At 28.7% G+C, this 13,063-nt stretch overlaps 2 protein-coding genes across 2 annotated transcripts in view; both read right to left on the bottom strand.

Moving 5' to 3' along the window:
- Positions 1–7,294: 7,294 nt before the first annotated feature.
- Positions 7,295–9,386, bottom strand: LOC107022782 (auxin-induced protein AUX22-like). Its single transcript, XM_015223371.2, has 3 exons — positions 8,987–9,386; positions 8,603–8,681; positions 7,295–7,560 (listed from the first exon to the last, which is right to left on the bottom strand). The coding sequence occupies exons 1-3, from the start codon at positions 9,336–9,338 to the stop codon at positions 7,434–7,436; spliced, it is 558 nt and encodes a 185-aa protein (XP_015078857.1). The 5' UTR covers positions 9,339–9,386; the 3' UTR covers positions 7,295–7,433.
- Positions 9,387–11,774: 2,388 nt separating this feature from the next.
- Positions 11,775–13,063, bottom strand: part of LOC107023348 (N-terminal acetyltransferase A complex auxiliary subunit NAA15-like) — an 18,148-nt gene continuing 16,859 nt past the window's right edge. Inside the window, exon 26 of the mRNA XM_015224017.2 lies at positions 11,775–12,573. Within this exon, the coding sequence (XP_015079503.1) occupies positions 12,365–12,573 (209 nt within the window). The 3' untranslated portion in view covers positions 11,775–12,364. The remainder of the gene's footprint in view (positions 12,574–13,063) is intronic.

The raw sequence follows: 13,063 nt of genomic DNA, 5'->3' as shown, positions 1-13,063 counted from the left end.
AAAAATTGACTTCCTTTTATAGCCATTTTCAGCAAGGAACATGTCTGTTCAGTGAAATCTGTTCAGACCCATTTTATCCAGAAAGTTGTGTCTTTTGGAAAAAATAACAACTTTTCAAAAAATTGTGTCTGTTAGGAAAATAACTACTTTTTGGAAAGTAACGACTTTTCGAAAAGTAACGACTTTTCGGAAGGAGTAACAACTTTTCGGAATGTTACTGTTACCTGCAAATTTATAAGAAATGACTTTTCATTTGCACTTTGCAAATGACTTTTCATTTTCCCTCCAAAGTAGTTCCCTCACTTTTCATATTCTCTCTTTTCTTTTCCCATTCACACTTGCTAAAACCCAACAATGTTGCACTACCTTATAATCATCGTCGTATCCAAAACCATGCTAGAAGAAAACCTTTTTTCAGTAGGCAACTTGTTCTACTTTCTAATCGATGTGAATAGTTTTTACACAAATCAATCATTCCAACAGTGTAAAAACGCCCACAATGGTTTTCAACATGTCCACAACAAGCAAAGACCTAAGTGAATAGTTTTTAAGAACTCTAAGATTTCGAAACACACTTACATTGACTTCACCGGAAGCCTCCAGAGAATATGAGTGATGAGAATAGATGAATCTTGCACTGAAGTTGACAATGCTTAATGGATTTGCTTCGTTTATGGTGTTGATGTAAGCCTTCATCTTCACCGAATTCCATTTGGGATTTACAGAGAAATTCAAACTGACAAATCTAGACGCTGAAATTACACGGTTATTGCCTTTCTCTTTCGCAACACGAATCATAATTAAAAATCTACTCTTTATTCACTTTCTTTTTTTAAATAAATTATTCTTTTGATATCTCCCATAACTCTATTTTACTCTTTCAATATAAATAAAATATACATGTTACTCTTTTTTCAAACAATCAAGTCTAACTAAATTACCTATTTTATCGTCTATAAATAATCTTTTTTCTCTTAATTATTATACTACTAAGTATTATTTTTGTTTCATTCATATTTTCCTACTTTCATAATATATAAATATTTTCTTTTTTTTCCAAATAATCACCGCATATAATTATCATGTAATATAGAATTTTAATTTTAAATTTTTTATTTAATATTTGAATTAAACTTTATCCTAAATTTCTAAAAAATAACTTCAAACAATGGGAAAAAGAAATCAACAAGCACAATCACAATTTTGTTAAATCTAGAAACAGTCTACCGGTCTACAAAATTATTGTTGCGGTTTTTTAATTTGTTATGTTATGTATTGTATTATTATCTGATATTTAAATTGTCACAAGATGTATTATATTTTCAAATTAAATTTTTTATCTTATCATTTAATTGTGTGCATTTTTCGTAGTAAAAATTAATAATAACATCAAATTTTATAACAAAGTGATTTTTTAAATAAAATATATATATGTAAAATAATCCATATATATTTTAAATTTTACCGTATAGGTCATGTCGGACTAGTTCATTTTTTATGTGGGTCAGAAAATGATCGGCCCAACCCACAAGTATGTGGACTACAGGCTTTGCCGGGCCAATTCTTTTTTCATAAAAGTATTTTTTTTATATAATTTTTAAATTACATTATAATTTAAAAATATTACAATAAACATTAACAAGACAATATTACTACTTGTTAATTAAATCTATAAATAAAATAATAGTTATTAAGTTTGATTTAAGTAAAAGTATAAATAACTAAATAGAAATATTAACCTATTGTTTTCCATGATCATAATGAAACACAAAAACTATGACAACATTCCATATGTTACGATCTACGTAGTGATTCCCTAAAAATTTTAGGAAATATTTATTTTATGTAGTACAGATTTTATAAATATAATTAATATTTAAATTGCAATATTTCAAACTTTTTAACGAATTTTAGTTAAGACTCTTATTATTTTTAATACATTATTTTATTTTTATTTAGCTAACGTGTCAGCCTTATTCATATTTCTCAAGCCACACAAATCGACAGACTTATTCAAGTCAGGCTAAAAGCTCTTTTCTTAAATAAGCTACAAAAATAATCAAAATTAGACGGTAGACAGTCAAAATGGGACGGGTTATGACTTGGCCTGATTTTAGAACTTAAATTAATTTAACAAGCCCTCTTCACCATTATTAAAGAATAAATTAGAAAGAAAAAACTCACGAACTTTGATAAAAAAAAATTCGACCCTCTATCATGTCACCATATTAGATATAGATAACTGATCGATGTCAAAGAATGAGCTAGCTTTTGGCATCAGAGTAAGTCCGTCTCACCTGATGTTGGGACCTCCAAAATTAAAATTGCCCACGCACCAGATGCTAAGCACTGGCATGAGGTGTTGAAGAATGACAAAAGTCCCACATCGGTGATTGATGAGATGAGTGGACTCCTTATAAGACTTGGGTAATTTTCCGCCCTTTAAGCTATCTTTTGGGGTGTGAATTAGACGTAAGACCTAATTTCACAATGATTGATTGATCGAAGCATTTGCGAACTCGCAACTGTGCCTAGGGAACTTGTGACCCAAACCAACCAAGTTACATACAATTTTGGTCTCGATATCACTTAAAACATAGTATCTTTTATGTTTGCTTTTGCTCCTTAATTATATATATTAGTAAATTCCGAGTTGGGCCTTCCTAAATCCACACCTGGACACAATCATCTTCTATCCAAACTTATGTTTTGTACATACACAAGAAGGGTGTTCATTATATATCTTATTGTATTTAGCAGCCCAATTTCAAGGATCTGTAATGATCATTAGGCTAGTAATAAGGACATAATAAGGATTTTTTTCTTTGTATAATTATATATATATATATATATTACTAAAAGTCTGAAACTATATATGCAACGAAAATATAAAATTTTATAAGTAAAAAAAGCTTGGTTCAAGTGCAGAAAACATGAATAGGAGTCATGTACATTCAGGCCAAGATGAGAAAACTATTTTAATCAGCTTGATGTAGTACTTGAGCATTTCAACATAAATAAACTTGTCCTTGGAGTTGCATAAATACACCATTAACAAAATAATTAGTCGATTTAGTAAACAATGGTCAATTATTATTTTAAAGCTAATTTAACAACTTTTAATCCTATTTACATACCAAAACCAGTGGCCTCCGAACTCTTCATCAACCTAAGCCTCTTGCAATATTCAACAACCATTCTAGCAAAAGAAAATGGATCATAACAACAATATATATATACAACACACCTAAAATATGTGATGGTCTTATCACTCTTTTAAATTTATTTCCTTCGTATTATTTACTCCATGTTACTTTCGTAAAAATGCAAGTAAAATATATCACGCGCATATACGGCGTCTATATAGGAAAAAAAGAAGAAATTTTTATTAATATCATATTTAATTTGATTCGTTCAGATTCAAATCTACTGAACATCGTCATCTCTCATATGTCTCAAACACAACAAAGTACAAAGTCCCTAACTATGATTTATACATTATATATTTGTTCCAAAAATTGTTGTAATCCACAATCTAACATCATGTTCATAAATATAATTGAAAAATAAATAAATTAAACTCTCTTCCTACTTTTTTCCCCTACCCAGTTTGTCCAATTGCTTTTCAATTAATAACTTTAATTAAGTCCCAATGGTTTGATCATGTAGAATTTGATCCATTTTCTAATTGAACGAAAACTATTCTACTGAACATCTCCAAGTAGCATCCAGTCCCTATCATTTACTCTCACACAAGATAGGATAAGATCTGTGTACATGCATGTTACTTGTTGTTGTTGTAAAACTCGATATAACAATTTCTATTTGCTCTAATATATATATGTAATTGGCTACAACTTAGCTATATATATGTAGCTACTAGTGAAGCAAAGCATGGCACTCGTGTGTGTTGGGGCCAACATGTGTAGTGTACTTTAAGGAACAAGTCAACCTTAGAAGATTCCATGTGCTAAACCAACTCATGAATTTAAGAAGAAATGTCTGAGTCATGTGAACCTGCAGTTGCTTTGTCGGATTTTGACTTTTTTCTACCCATTTATCACGCTTCCAACCGACACGTTCACACTCTCATGTACCTATCCTTATATATGTCGACATTTAAAAAGAAAAGAAATAATCATCACGATTGTGATAAAATGATAAATATTCTTTCATCTTTTATTAAAGAGATTAAATTCGAATCTATTAGATTACATAATCGCTTTTGTTAGAGAATGATTTTTTTCTTTTCACTGCTAATCCAGCATATTATTTATTTATTTATAAACCATAACTTACTTTTTAGGTGGTATGGTAAAATTATTTTAACATTTCTATATTGTAGGTGCATAGTAGTAACTAATTATAGTTGATTATATAGCTCTGAAAAAATACCAAACAATTGAATATTAAAAAGAAAAGTTTACCAGTTTAGTTCCCAAATTGATTGCTTTCCTCAACAAGAAATTCTCGTTAATTAATTTGGTACTTGTTCGTACTGTCCAAAATACGCCATGTTATAGCACATGCCACGCATGAATACATATTTAGGTTGAGCTTTTGAAGATATGTATAAAGTCGTCTTTGTTAGAAAGTATTAAAGATTTTTTGGAGTGAATTTGAATTTAGAGAGGCTTCAATAGGATACCAGACACAGAAGAAAAACAAAAAAAAAATTCAATAAATTTTAAATTAACCTTATTATAAAATTATATATATATGATCAATTTTCTTATAAATATATTTGTTGAAGGTTAATAATAGAACTTCTATTAAACACATTTTAAAAAAAGGCTAACACACGACTCATGAGTTACGAAATTGGAGCCTTTCAAATAATAAGGGTAAAACCATGAGTAAAATAAGATTTCCTAATCTAGTAAAATACACTTCAAGAATGAGTATGAGTATTCAACCTTTCTTGATAAATAATATATTCGATCAACAACGTTATTCAACTCTTTCAACGTATGAGTGTCAAATTATAATACTATATCAAATTTTAAAAATATCTATATAAAATAATATTTATTATGAATAAATCATAAGTTCACGTAAATCATAATTCAGATGGCGAGGGCGAGTGACCAGACACTTCATTAATTTTTGAACGTGACTATAGTATAAATAAAGTGAAATTAATATGGGGGATGGACAATTTGTAAGGACCAGTTTTTGATGTGTTTCAACATTTAAGGTTATTTTTCTTGAATTGATCCAACATATCATATTTTTCAGTTATATGGTATCATTTATTTTCTAAAAAAATTCAAACAAAAATTGACCTTTCATAAAGAGAAACGATCATGACTTCAACTTTTCTCATGCATGGGTAATTTATTTTTGGAACAATTTCCATTATTAACATTTGCAGACTGAACAGTGAACAGACTAGAAAAGGTGAGTCAACATTATTTTACACTTCTTATGAATTAAAGAAAATGACTTTGCAAATATATAGTATGAGATAATTTTTTTAAAGTATTATTAATTAATTTACATTGTAAAAAATATAGTCTAAAATTCACATTGTAGATTTTTAGCTCAAGAGAAAATAACCTAATACTGATAATAAAATGTTTTTTTTGTCGTTATAACATTTGCACAAAACCACGTTCAAGTATTCTTTCTTTCATTATTTTACTATTTTCTTATATCAATGTTTTAAAAAATTGGTATTTTTAACCTTGTACATCCGTATGCAATAATATATAGAACTTTGATTAAAAACCTTCGCGTTTTAACAATTGATTAGAATTATTAATTTTTAATTAATACAAGAATGCCTTCGGTTGACGTCTCTACAAAGGTGATTATTGTTAAAGAATGACAAAAGTCTCACATCGGTGGTTAATGAGATGGGTGGACTCCTCATAAGGCTTGGCTAACTTTTGGGGTGTGAGTTAGGCGTAAGACCTAATTTCACAATTATGCATCGTGGTACACATAAATTAACAGTGAAAAATTACTAGTCCGTATCTTTTCGCAAATAACAAAGTAAATCTCATTATTGGACAATTGTGGTTGTGGCTGAATGCTATTTTTTTTAGTAAATTTTAGATTTAACAAACATAAAAATCGTATTTGTATGTTATAGCTATAGTTTATATAATTGAGCTCCATAACAAACTTTATGTTTGCTATGACTATTAATTTGTATATTTCGGTACACATATACATAAAAAATATGTATTTGGGTCTATTTGTATATTTCGATATACAAATGATCCTGCATATGTATATTTCGCTATACAAATGGATCATACATTTTATATTTCGATATAAAAATGGCCGGATGATAAAAAATATGGAATGTTTGCTGCGAATTACAAATAAAAAAAAATTATGGCTATAACATTTAATTTGAATTAATAGTACGTTTGCTATTTCATACTATTTTTTCGACTCATATATATATATATATATATGATAATTGAAAAACTTGACCAAAGAACATGGTTTACAAGTTTCCCATGGTTTTTCGAGTCATTTGGAAATAATAGTTAATTAAGATTAATGCACCTTGTTAATTAAAAAAATGGACTACGTTTGACTGATAATTAGTTAAATTAATGTTGGGATTCCAATAGAATTAACTAAGTCTAATTAGCATGCATGCATGTAAGCGTTAAGAAGTACATATACTGGAAACTATGCAATGTTCATCTGTATTTGATATATACATATAGTCCAAAGAGAAATATACATTATAAATACATGGGAAATTGAGTTGGATGGATGCAGGAACTTTGCCATTTTACCTTATGCATGAACCTATATATATAAGTATATATATATATATTATTATTTTATATACTTCTATTATTACAACAAGTTATTTAATTTACATTGTCCTTTTTAGTTATTGAAATAGACTTATTATAGATATAGCGTTATATGTTGTTGTAATTATAAGTATCTCTATTGACTACTATAGTATGAGAACATTTTACACTATCAGATAATAATTAACCTTGTTAATATTATCAGAAATTTGTGAATGTTTGCATAAATACATTGATTGTTGAGAACTTAATTAAGTAAATAAAAATATCGCAGTAAAAATGGGAAAAAAAATCCGAACAACTCTTTTAAATTGTTAAAAAATTTCACTTGTTTTGAAGTGTGAATTTTTTTTAAAATTCACTTAATATGGTGAAGGGAGTAACATATAATGAGATAAATTGATAAAATAAATAAATAAATTACATATACTAAAAGCTAATGCATTAATAACTGCGAGCTAAGTACATTATCTGGATTACATTACAAATTAACAAAATTATCAACCAACTTGAAAGAGGAAATCATGATATAATTATGTCTTACAATTACAGCTAATTAAAATTACAGGTACATTTCCATAATACATTTAAACATACATATAGGAGAAACAAACAACATAATTAATGTAACTTAAGGCTATTAATTAATTAATTAAAAAGCGTCATTTCTCTTTGGACATTAATACCCTTGAGAAAATCTTCTGTTCGAAGCCCAATCACTTTTGCATCCGATCTCTTCATTATCCTTAGCCTTTTACATGATTCACTAAACATCCTGTTAATTAAATCACATATTTAAACATTAATAATTAACTAACAGTAAGAAATATACAACACACAATTGAGTGTATATGTAATAATAATAATAGAACGACATGCATGGAAAAATTGTCTAAAAATTTCATGATTGTGAAACTGTATAAGAAGAAAACGTGGTCCAAAAAAGCTTTCAATATGATAATTACTGCTTGACCCTTCATGTTTCTTGTCCTTGGGACATTTTTGTCTCATTCAAACAATATTATTAATTTCTTCCAAAATTATGCCTTAATTTGTCGGCAATTTCTTAATTCTAGAAAAAAACTAAAATTAAAATCATTTAAATTATTCATTTCTTCTATCTCTATCTCTGATGTGAGATGTCAAAGAGAAAGTTGTTCGAGTTACTAAAAGAGCAAAAAAATAAAAAAATTTAACTATCAATAAAGAAATTATAAAAAAAATTTCACTCGATATTTGGTGAAAGTTCAATCAAAATATTTAAGCAATTATACTCAATTTGGTCAAGTTTTTAAAATTAATTTATTTTGAAACATAACTTTTTTTTTTCAAATATGTGTATTAAAAGAAAATCAGAAATAATTTGTGTTTAATCAATAAAATGATTTTGAACAACAAGTAATGGATAACCAAGATTTTTTAAAAGTTCTTATTTCTTAAAACTGCTTTTCAAAATAATAATAAAAAAAAGCACTTCTCTTTTAGATTCTGAAAAATTATAAGCTACTCCATATAACACTTAATTTTACGAAAATTTTGACCAAACATTTCACTTTATTTAAAATAAACATCTTCACTTTTAATCATTTCATTAACTTGGTCAAACAGACAATTAAATCAAACAAAACCCACATGAGAAACATCACGTACACCTAGTTAATTATGTAGTAGTACGGATTATTGGGAAAAAAAAAACTGTCAACAAGTCATCGTGTTAGTATAAACGACGACAAAACATTAAAGCTGGTGATTGATATACAATAAAATACTCATATATTTTTTAAGAGGCGTTCAAAGTAAACACATAATCAACTTACTGCCAGGGAACGTCACCGACAAGCATCCAGTCTCCATCTTTATCCTCGTATATCGGAATGTACTCTGAACTACCTTCACCTATCCACAAATTCCCACTTGTCAATATAAATCGTTTTGTACGAAGGATAAGGGACTCGAAATAAATAAAATACGATAAATTAAAAATAATATCAACTCATTCAAATATATAAACTCAATACTCATATAATTCAAAATTCTAGTATTGTCACCGACTATAGGATAAAAAAGAATCTGATATATCCCTCAACTTTGTTATTTAAAGTTAATATACATCTTTGTATAAAAGTAACTCGTATAATTCCTACTGTTTTACAAATAACTCACATGAATAAATTATAGGAAAGAAGAAGTTATTTACTTACAAAGACCATAGAAGTTGAAGAGTTTTTCAAGATTGATAACAAATCCAGAGTAATCCTTATGAATACCCAAATCAACTTTTCTAAGAAATGGTGCACCATCCATGCTAACTTTCACGTACATCTTCTTCGATCGATCGTTACCATTACTATTACTATTACTATTACTATTACTGTTTTTTCTACGATAACCACAAACTGGTGGCCATCCAACAACTTGATTCTTATCATCGTTTATGACGTTGGTGCTACTACTTCGATCACTATCGATCTCCGAAAACGCCCTTTTCTTCACATTTTTTGAACTAGGAATAAGCCCTAATCTAAGCTCTGTAATTTCAAGTTCTGTTGCCATTTTGTTTGATGAGGAAGTTAGTTTATAATATTTATATATAGTGTGTGTAATGGAGAAATGAAAATAAATGGTGGGTCACATGAGAAAGCATTGTAGGGAACTATATGTTACCTATAATACTAATATGGACCGGCAATTTCCTAATTTTTCTATGGTACCACTATCGTACGTATGTAGGGTTATACTAAAAATAAGGAATTAACGATGAATAAATTTTATAGCTACATAGTAAAAATTTCATATCGATTTGATTCAGTAATAGATTATAAAAAAATATAATTAGCTTAAAGCTTTTTTGCGATGAATTAGCTGAATTGCCGATAAATTCTAAAGCTAATTTCATATTTTCAAACATCTCTTAAAAAGTTATACGAAGACTTAAATAAAAAGTGTCCGCTGCAAAATAATGATATTTTGGTGTGCATCACATTAAAAAATAAAAAAAGTACTCTCTCCATCCTATTTTATATGACACTTTTCGCATTTCGAGATTTAAACAAGTCTATCTTTGACCGTAAATTTTTCATAGATTCTTTTAACATTTTGAATTATCAATTATTGTGATTTAAAGTACTTTTTATATAGTTTACAAATATATAAATTTCATTTCAAAAAAATTGAAGATTCCATACGCAAATGTCAAGTCAAAGTTAAACTGTTTGATTCTCGAAAAACGAAACATTGTTACATAAAATGGGCCGAAATAGTTAATTAATGAGTGATTTGTTAATATCACTTTTTTTTGGCTTCTTTAAAAACTAGAGATAGTCAAAGGAAGCTCATTATATAGAATTTTGGATTGAAATAATTAATAATCACTCATTCAATTTAATAAGTGTGTTATTTATTTATTTATTTGTAGTCTATATCAAAAGAAAATGTCTTTCTTTAATATTTAGCAAGTTTTTAATTTCAATATTTTACCTGACATAAGTTTAAAATCACGAATTTAAAAAATTGTACACATTTTAATGTGATTTTTTCATTCACAAAATTCAAATTCAAAACATATTAATTAAAGATAAAAAAGAAATTTTATTTATCCGATAATTTTGGGGTTTGTTTCTTTTGCTTCCTCTGGAAAGACTTTGGCTTATTTATATCTAGACTAGACTAGGTTATTTGTCCTACTATTAAAGTTTTGTGATTTTGCTTCTTTTACTTAATTTTATAGGTAGAATATTGCTATAGAAATGTAATTAAATATTACATGAAAAAACGATTTTGAAGAAAATTATATTATTATTATGAAATGTTATTATAACAAAATGACAATTATAATGAGGGCTCGACTATGTGTAATTCACATATGAAAATTTATTTAAACCCTTTTATAAATATTTTGGAGGTTTAATAAGTGAACATTTGATATTTGTCAACAGAAAACATGCCATGTGATCTTTCCCTTTGAAGGGCTCACTTAATTTATAGGGATACATATATATATATAGACACATACATGCATATAATAGGTGCGAAATAAATATATTCACCCATTAAAATTGTGTAATTATTTCAAGTGTACGGACCGGACCATACTTTAAGTATAGACTATGGACTTGTCAGATCAAGTGGGAGGTCTTGTAGCTACTAAGCTTTCAAAAGAGCGACGCCCATTTACAAAATATAATCGAAAGCTTAACACAATCGATATCGATGATCTAAATTAGTGGTGAATTAAGTGTGTATTTTGAAACGAAGAAAAATATTATGGAGCATATCAACATATTTGATTTATGTGATTGAACATCAAATTTAAAAGGAAGATTTATGAAACTGCGAAGATTAAAACTAATTGTCAAATATATTTGTGTGATATTTCTTATGAATATTTTTTGAAAGTTTAAGATTAAGTTATTTTAAATATATAAATATATTATTCTTTTTAAGACTAATTAAAAGCAAAAAATTAAGTTTTGAACTTGTAGGTTTAACAAACAAAAAAATCAAATTTTAAATTTGCTTGCAGAGATTTTTCTTTGTTCTTCTGTTTGGCCTTTGATAAACGTCGAAGTGAATTCAATTCTTCGATTCAATTACTAATTTTCCAATTCCAACCACATATAGACAGAACATTTAACATTATCGAACCCTTACACCTTTCTTAGAGTCAAGTAACTTTCCACTCATCTACGACATTTCATTCCGCTAGATTGTGGGTATTAGTCATCATTTTCACTAGAAAGCAGGTTGAAGAAAAAACATAGGATAAATATTAATTGACTAGCAGGTCACTTGAGAGATGATTAAAAAGTAACAAGACATAGCCTTCAATCCTTTTTTATTTTATACTCATGAATTCTCAGGTAAGCACATGTTTGTGGGGTACTAGATATGAATCACTTTTCATGCTCATTTTTTTACGTTTCTCCACTTTAGGAATATGCTGGCAAGTGGCAACACAACTCATGCAGAAAAAAGAAAAAGAGGCTAAAGTTCATTAAAGCTTAGCATAGACAGACATATCGACTGGTCTAATAAATCATGGCAATTGGTAAGTCATCCAGCAACTCAAAACAATTTGTAATTTTTCTCCGAGTACTATCTATCACAAAAATCTTCACATACTGTGTTTGTACATTATATAATGCTTGACAAAACTGAATAATACACAAGCCTTCACGGTCATCTAAGCTTGGCATATTGTTCTATGCTAGTGGTATACAAGATCCACACTTGAAAGACTTCTGGAGAGCTCATTTCGATCTCTAAGTTGTTGAAACCAAGTTGCACTAGTCCAAGAAACCCTTTTTTCTGGTATCTGACCAGACCCTGAGAAACCAGACAATGATGCGCCATCATAACAATAACACCAGATCAAATATACACAGAAGCCAAGAAATTGAATCCAAGGGTGGAGAACTGCTGCAAAAGGAAGTCTGTCTGAAAGCAAGAAATCATCAGATGTCTCACACCCATTTGAGCCTTCCCATTGGTGTACGAGTACATTCGGAGGTTTAAAATGCAGTTTCAATTAGCTTCTCCAGTACTCTTTTCGACAATTTACCTCAGCATGAAATATACAATTATATATGTAGATCCTTCAAAGTGTCCAGCTTATCTAATCTCCCATTTGATGAAGGCAGAGCAGAATTTTCACCAGTATTCAAGTTGACAACTCCATTTTCAGGGGTTTTCTGTATCTGATGGTAAGCTGAACTTGTAGTAACTGAGCTACGAGTACCTTCAAAATAAGTCGAGAACGGGAAGAATTCGGCACAGCGCAATTTCCATCCTACACGAGCGTGCCAAATACATCATTCACCAGAGAATTTATCAAGTATAATTGTCAGTCAAAGACTAATAAGGATTTTGACTCTATTTTGCCTAAAGTTACCAGCACATACGTACAAGTAACAAAACTGAAGGTTTTTCTTCTCTTTTGAAGTAATAAACAAGCACTTAACTTCAGACAATAGAGTGTAGAATAAAGGCCTAAAGAAGTAGCAACTACATCTAAAAGTCAATTCCAGTAGGTGTCAGACGAAATAGGAGTGGGGTATCTACCTATTTTTACCTATAAACAACCTAAACTCAATTAGAGTAAAGACTTGCGGAGACAATTTTACTTCAAAGAGTATATATTTGAAATGAACCACTTCGGGTGATTGGTCACTGCATTCATTCTTGATGGCCTCACCGGACTAACATTTCAAGGTAAACAGTTTGTTGGATATACAAATGTTCAATATAATAGCAAAATGCAGAAATTTGGGGATTTGGGG

The sequence above is a fragment of the Solanum pennellii genome, chromosome 6 (assembly GCF_001406875.1).
Source record: "Solanum pennellii chromosome 6, SPENNV200".
Lineage (NCBI taxonomy): Eukaryota > Viridiplantae > Streptophyta > Magnoliopsida > Solanales > Solanaceae > Solanum > Solanum pennellii.
This window is presented reverse-complemented; position numbering and strand designations above follow the sequence as displayed.

Bases quoted from the DNA above. Each gene is read 5' to 3' on its own strand.
- LOC107022782 (XM_015223371.2), bottom strand. From the start codon at position 9,338: ATGGCAACAGAACTTGAAATTACAGAGCTTAGATTAGGGCTTATTCCT. The intron at 8,682-8,986 runs GTAAGTAAATAA...ATTTGTGGATAG, and splicing joins CTTCAACTTCTATGGTCTTT to GTGAAGGTAGTTCAGAGTAC. The intron at 7,561-8,602 runs GTAAGTTGATTA...TTTAATTAACAG, and splicing joins GTCGGTGACGTTCCCTGGCA to GATGTTTAGTGAATCATGTA.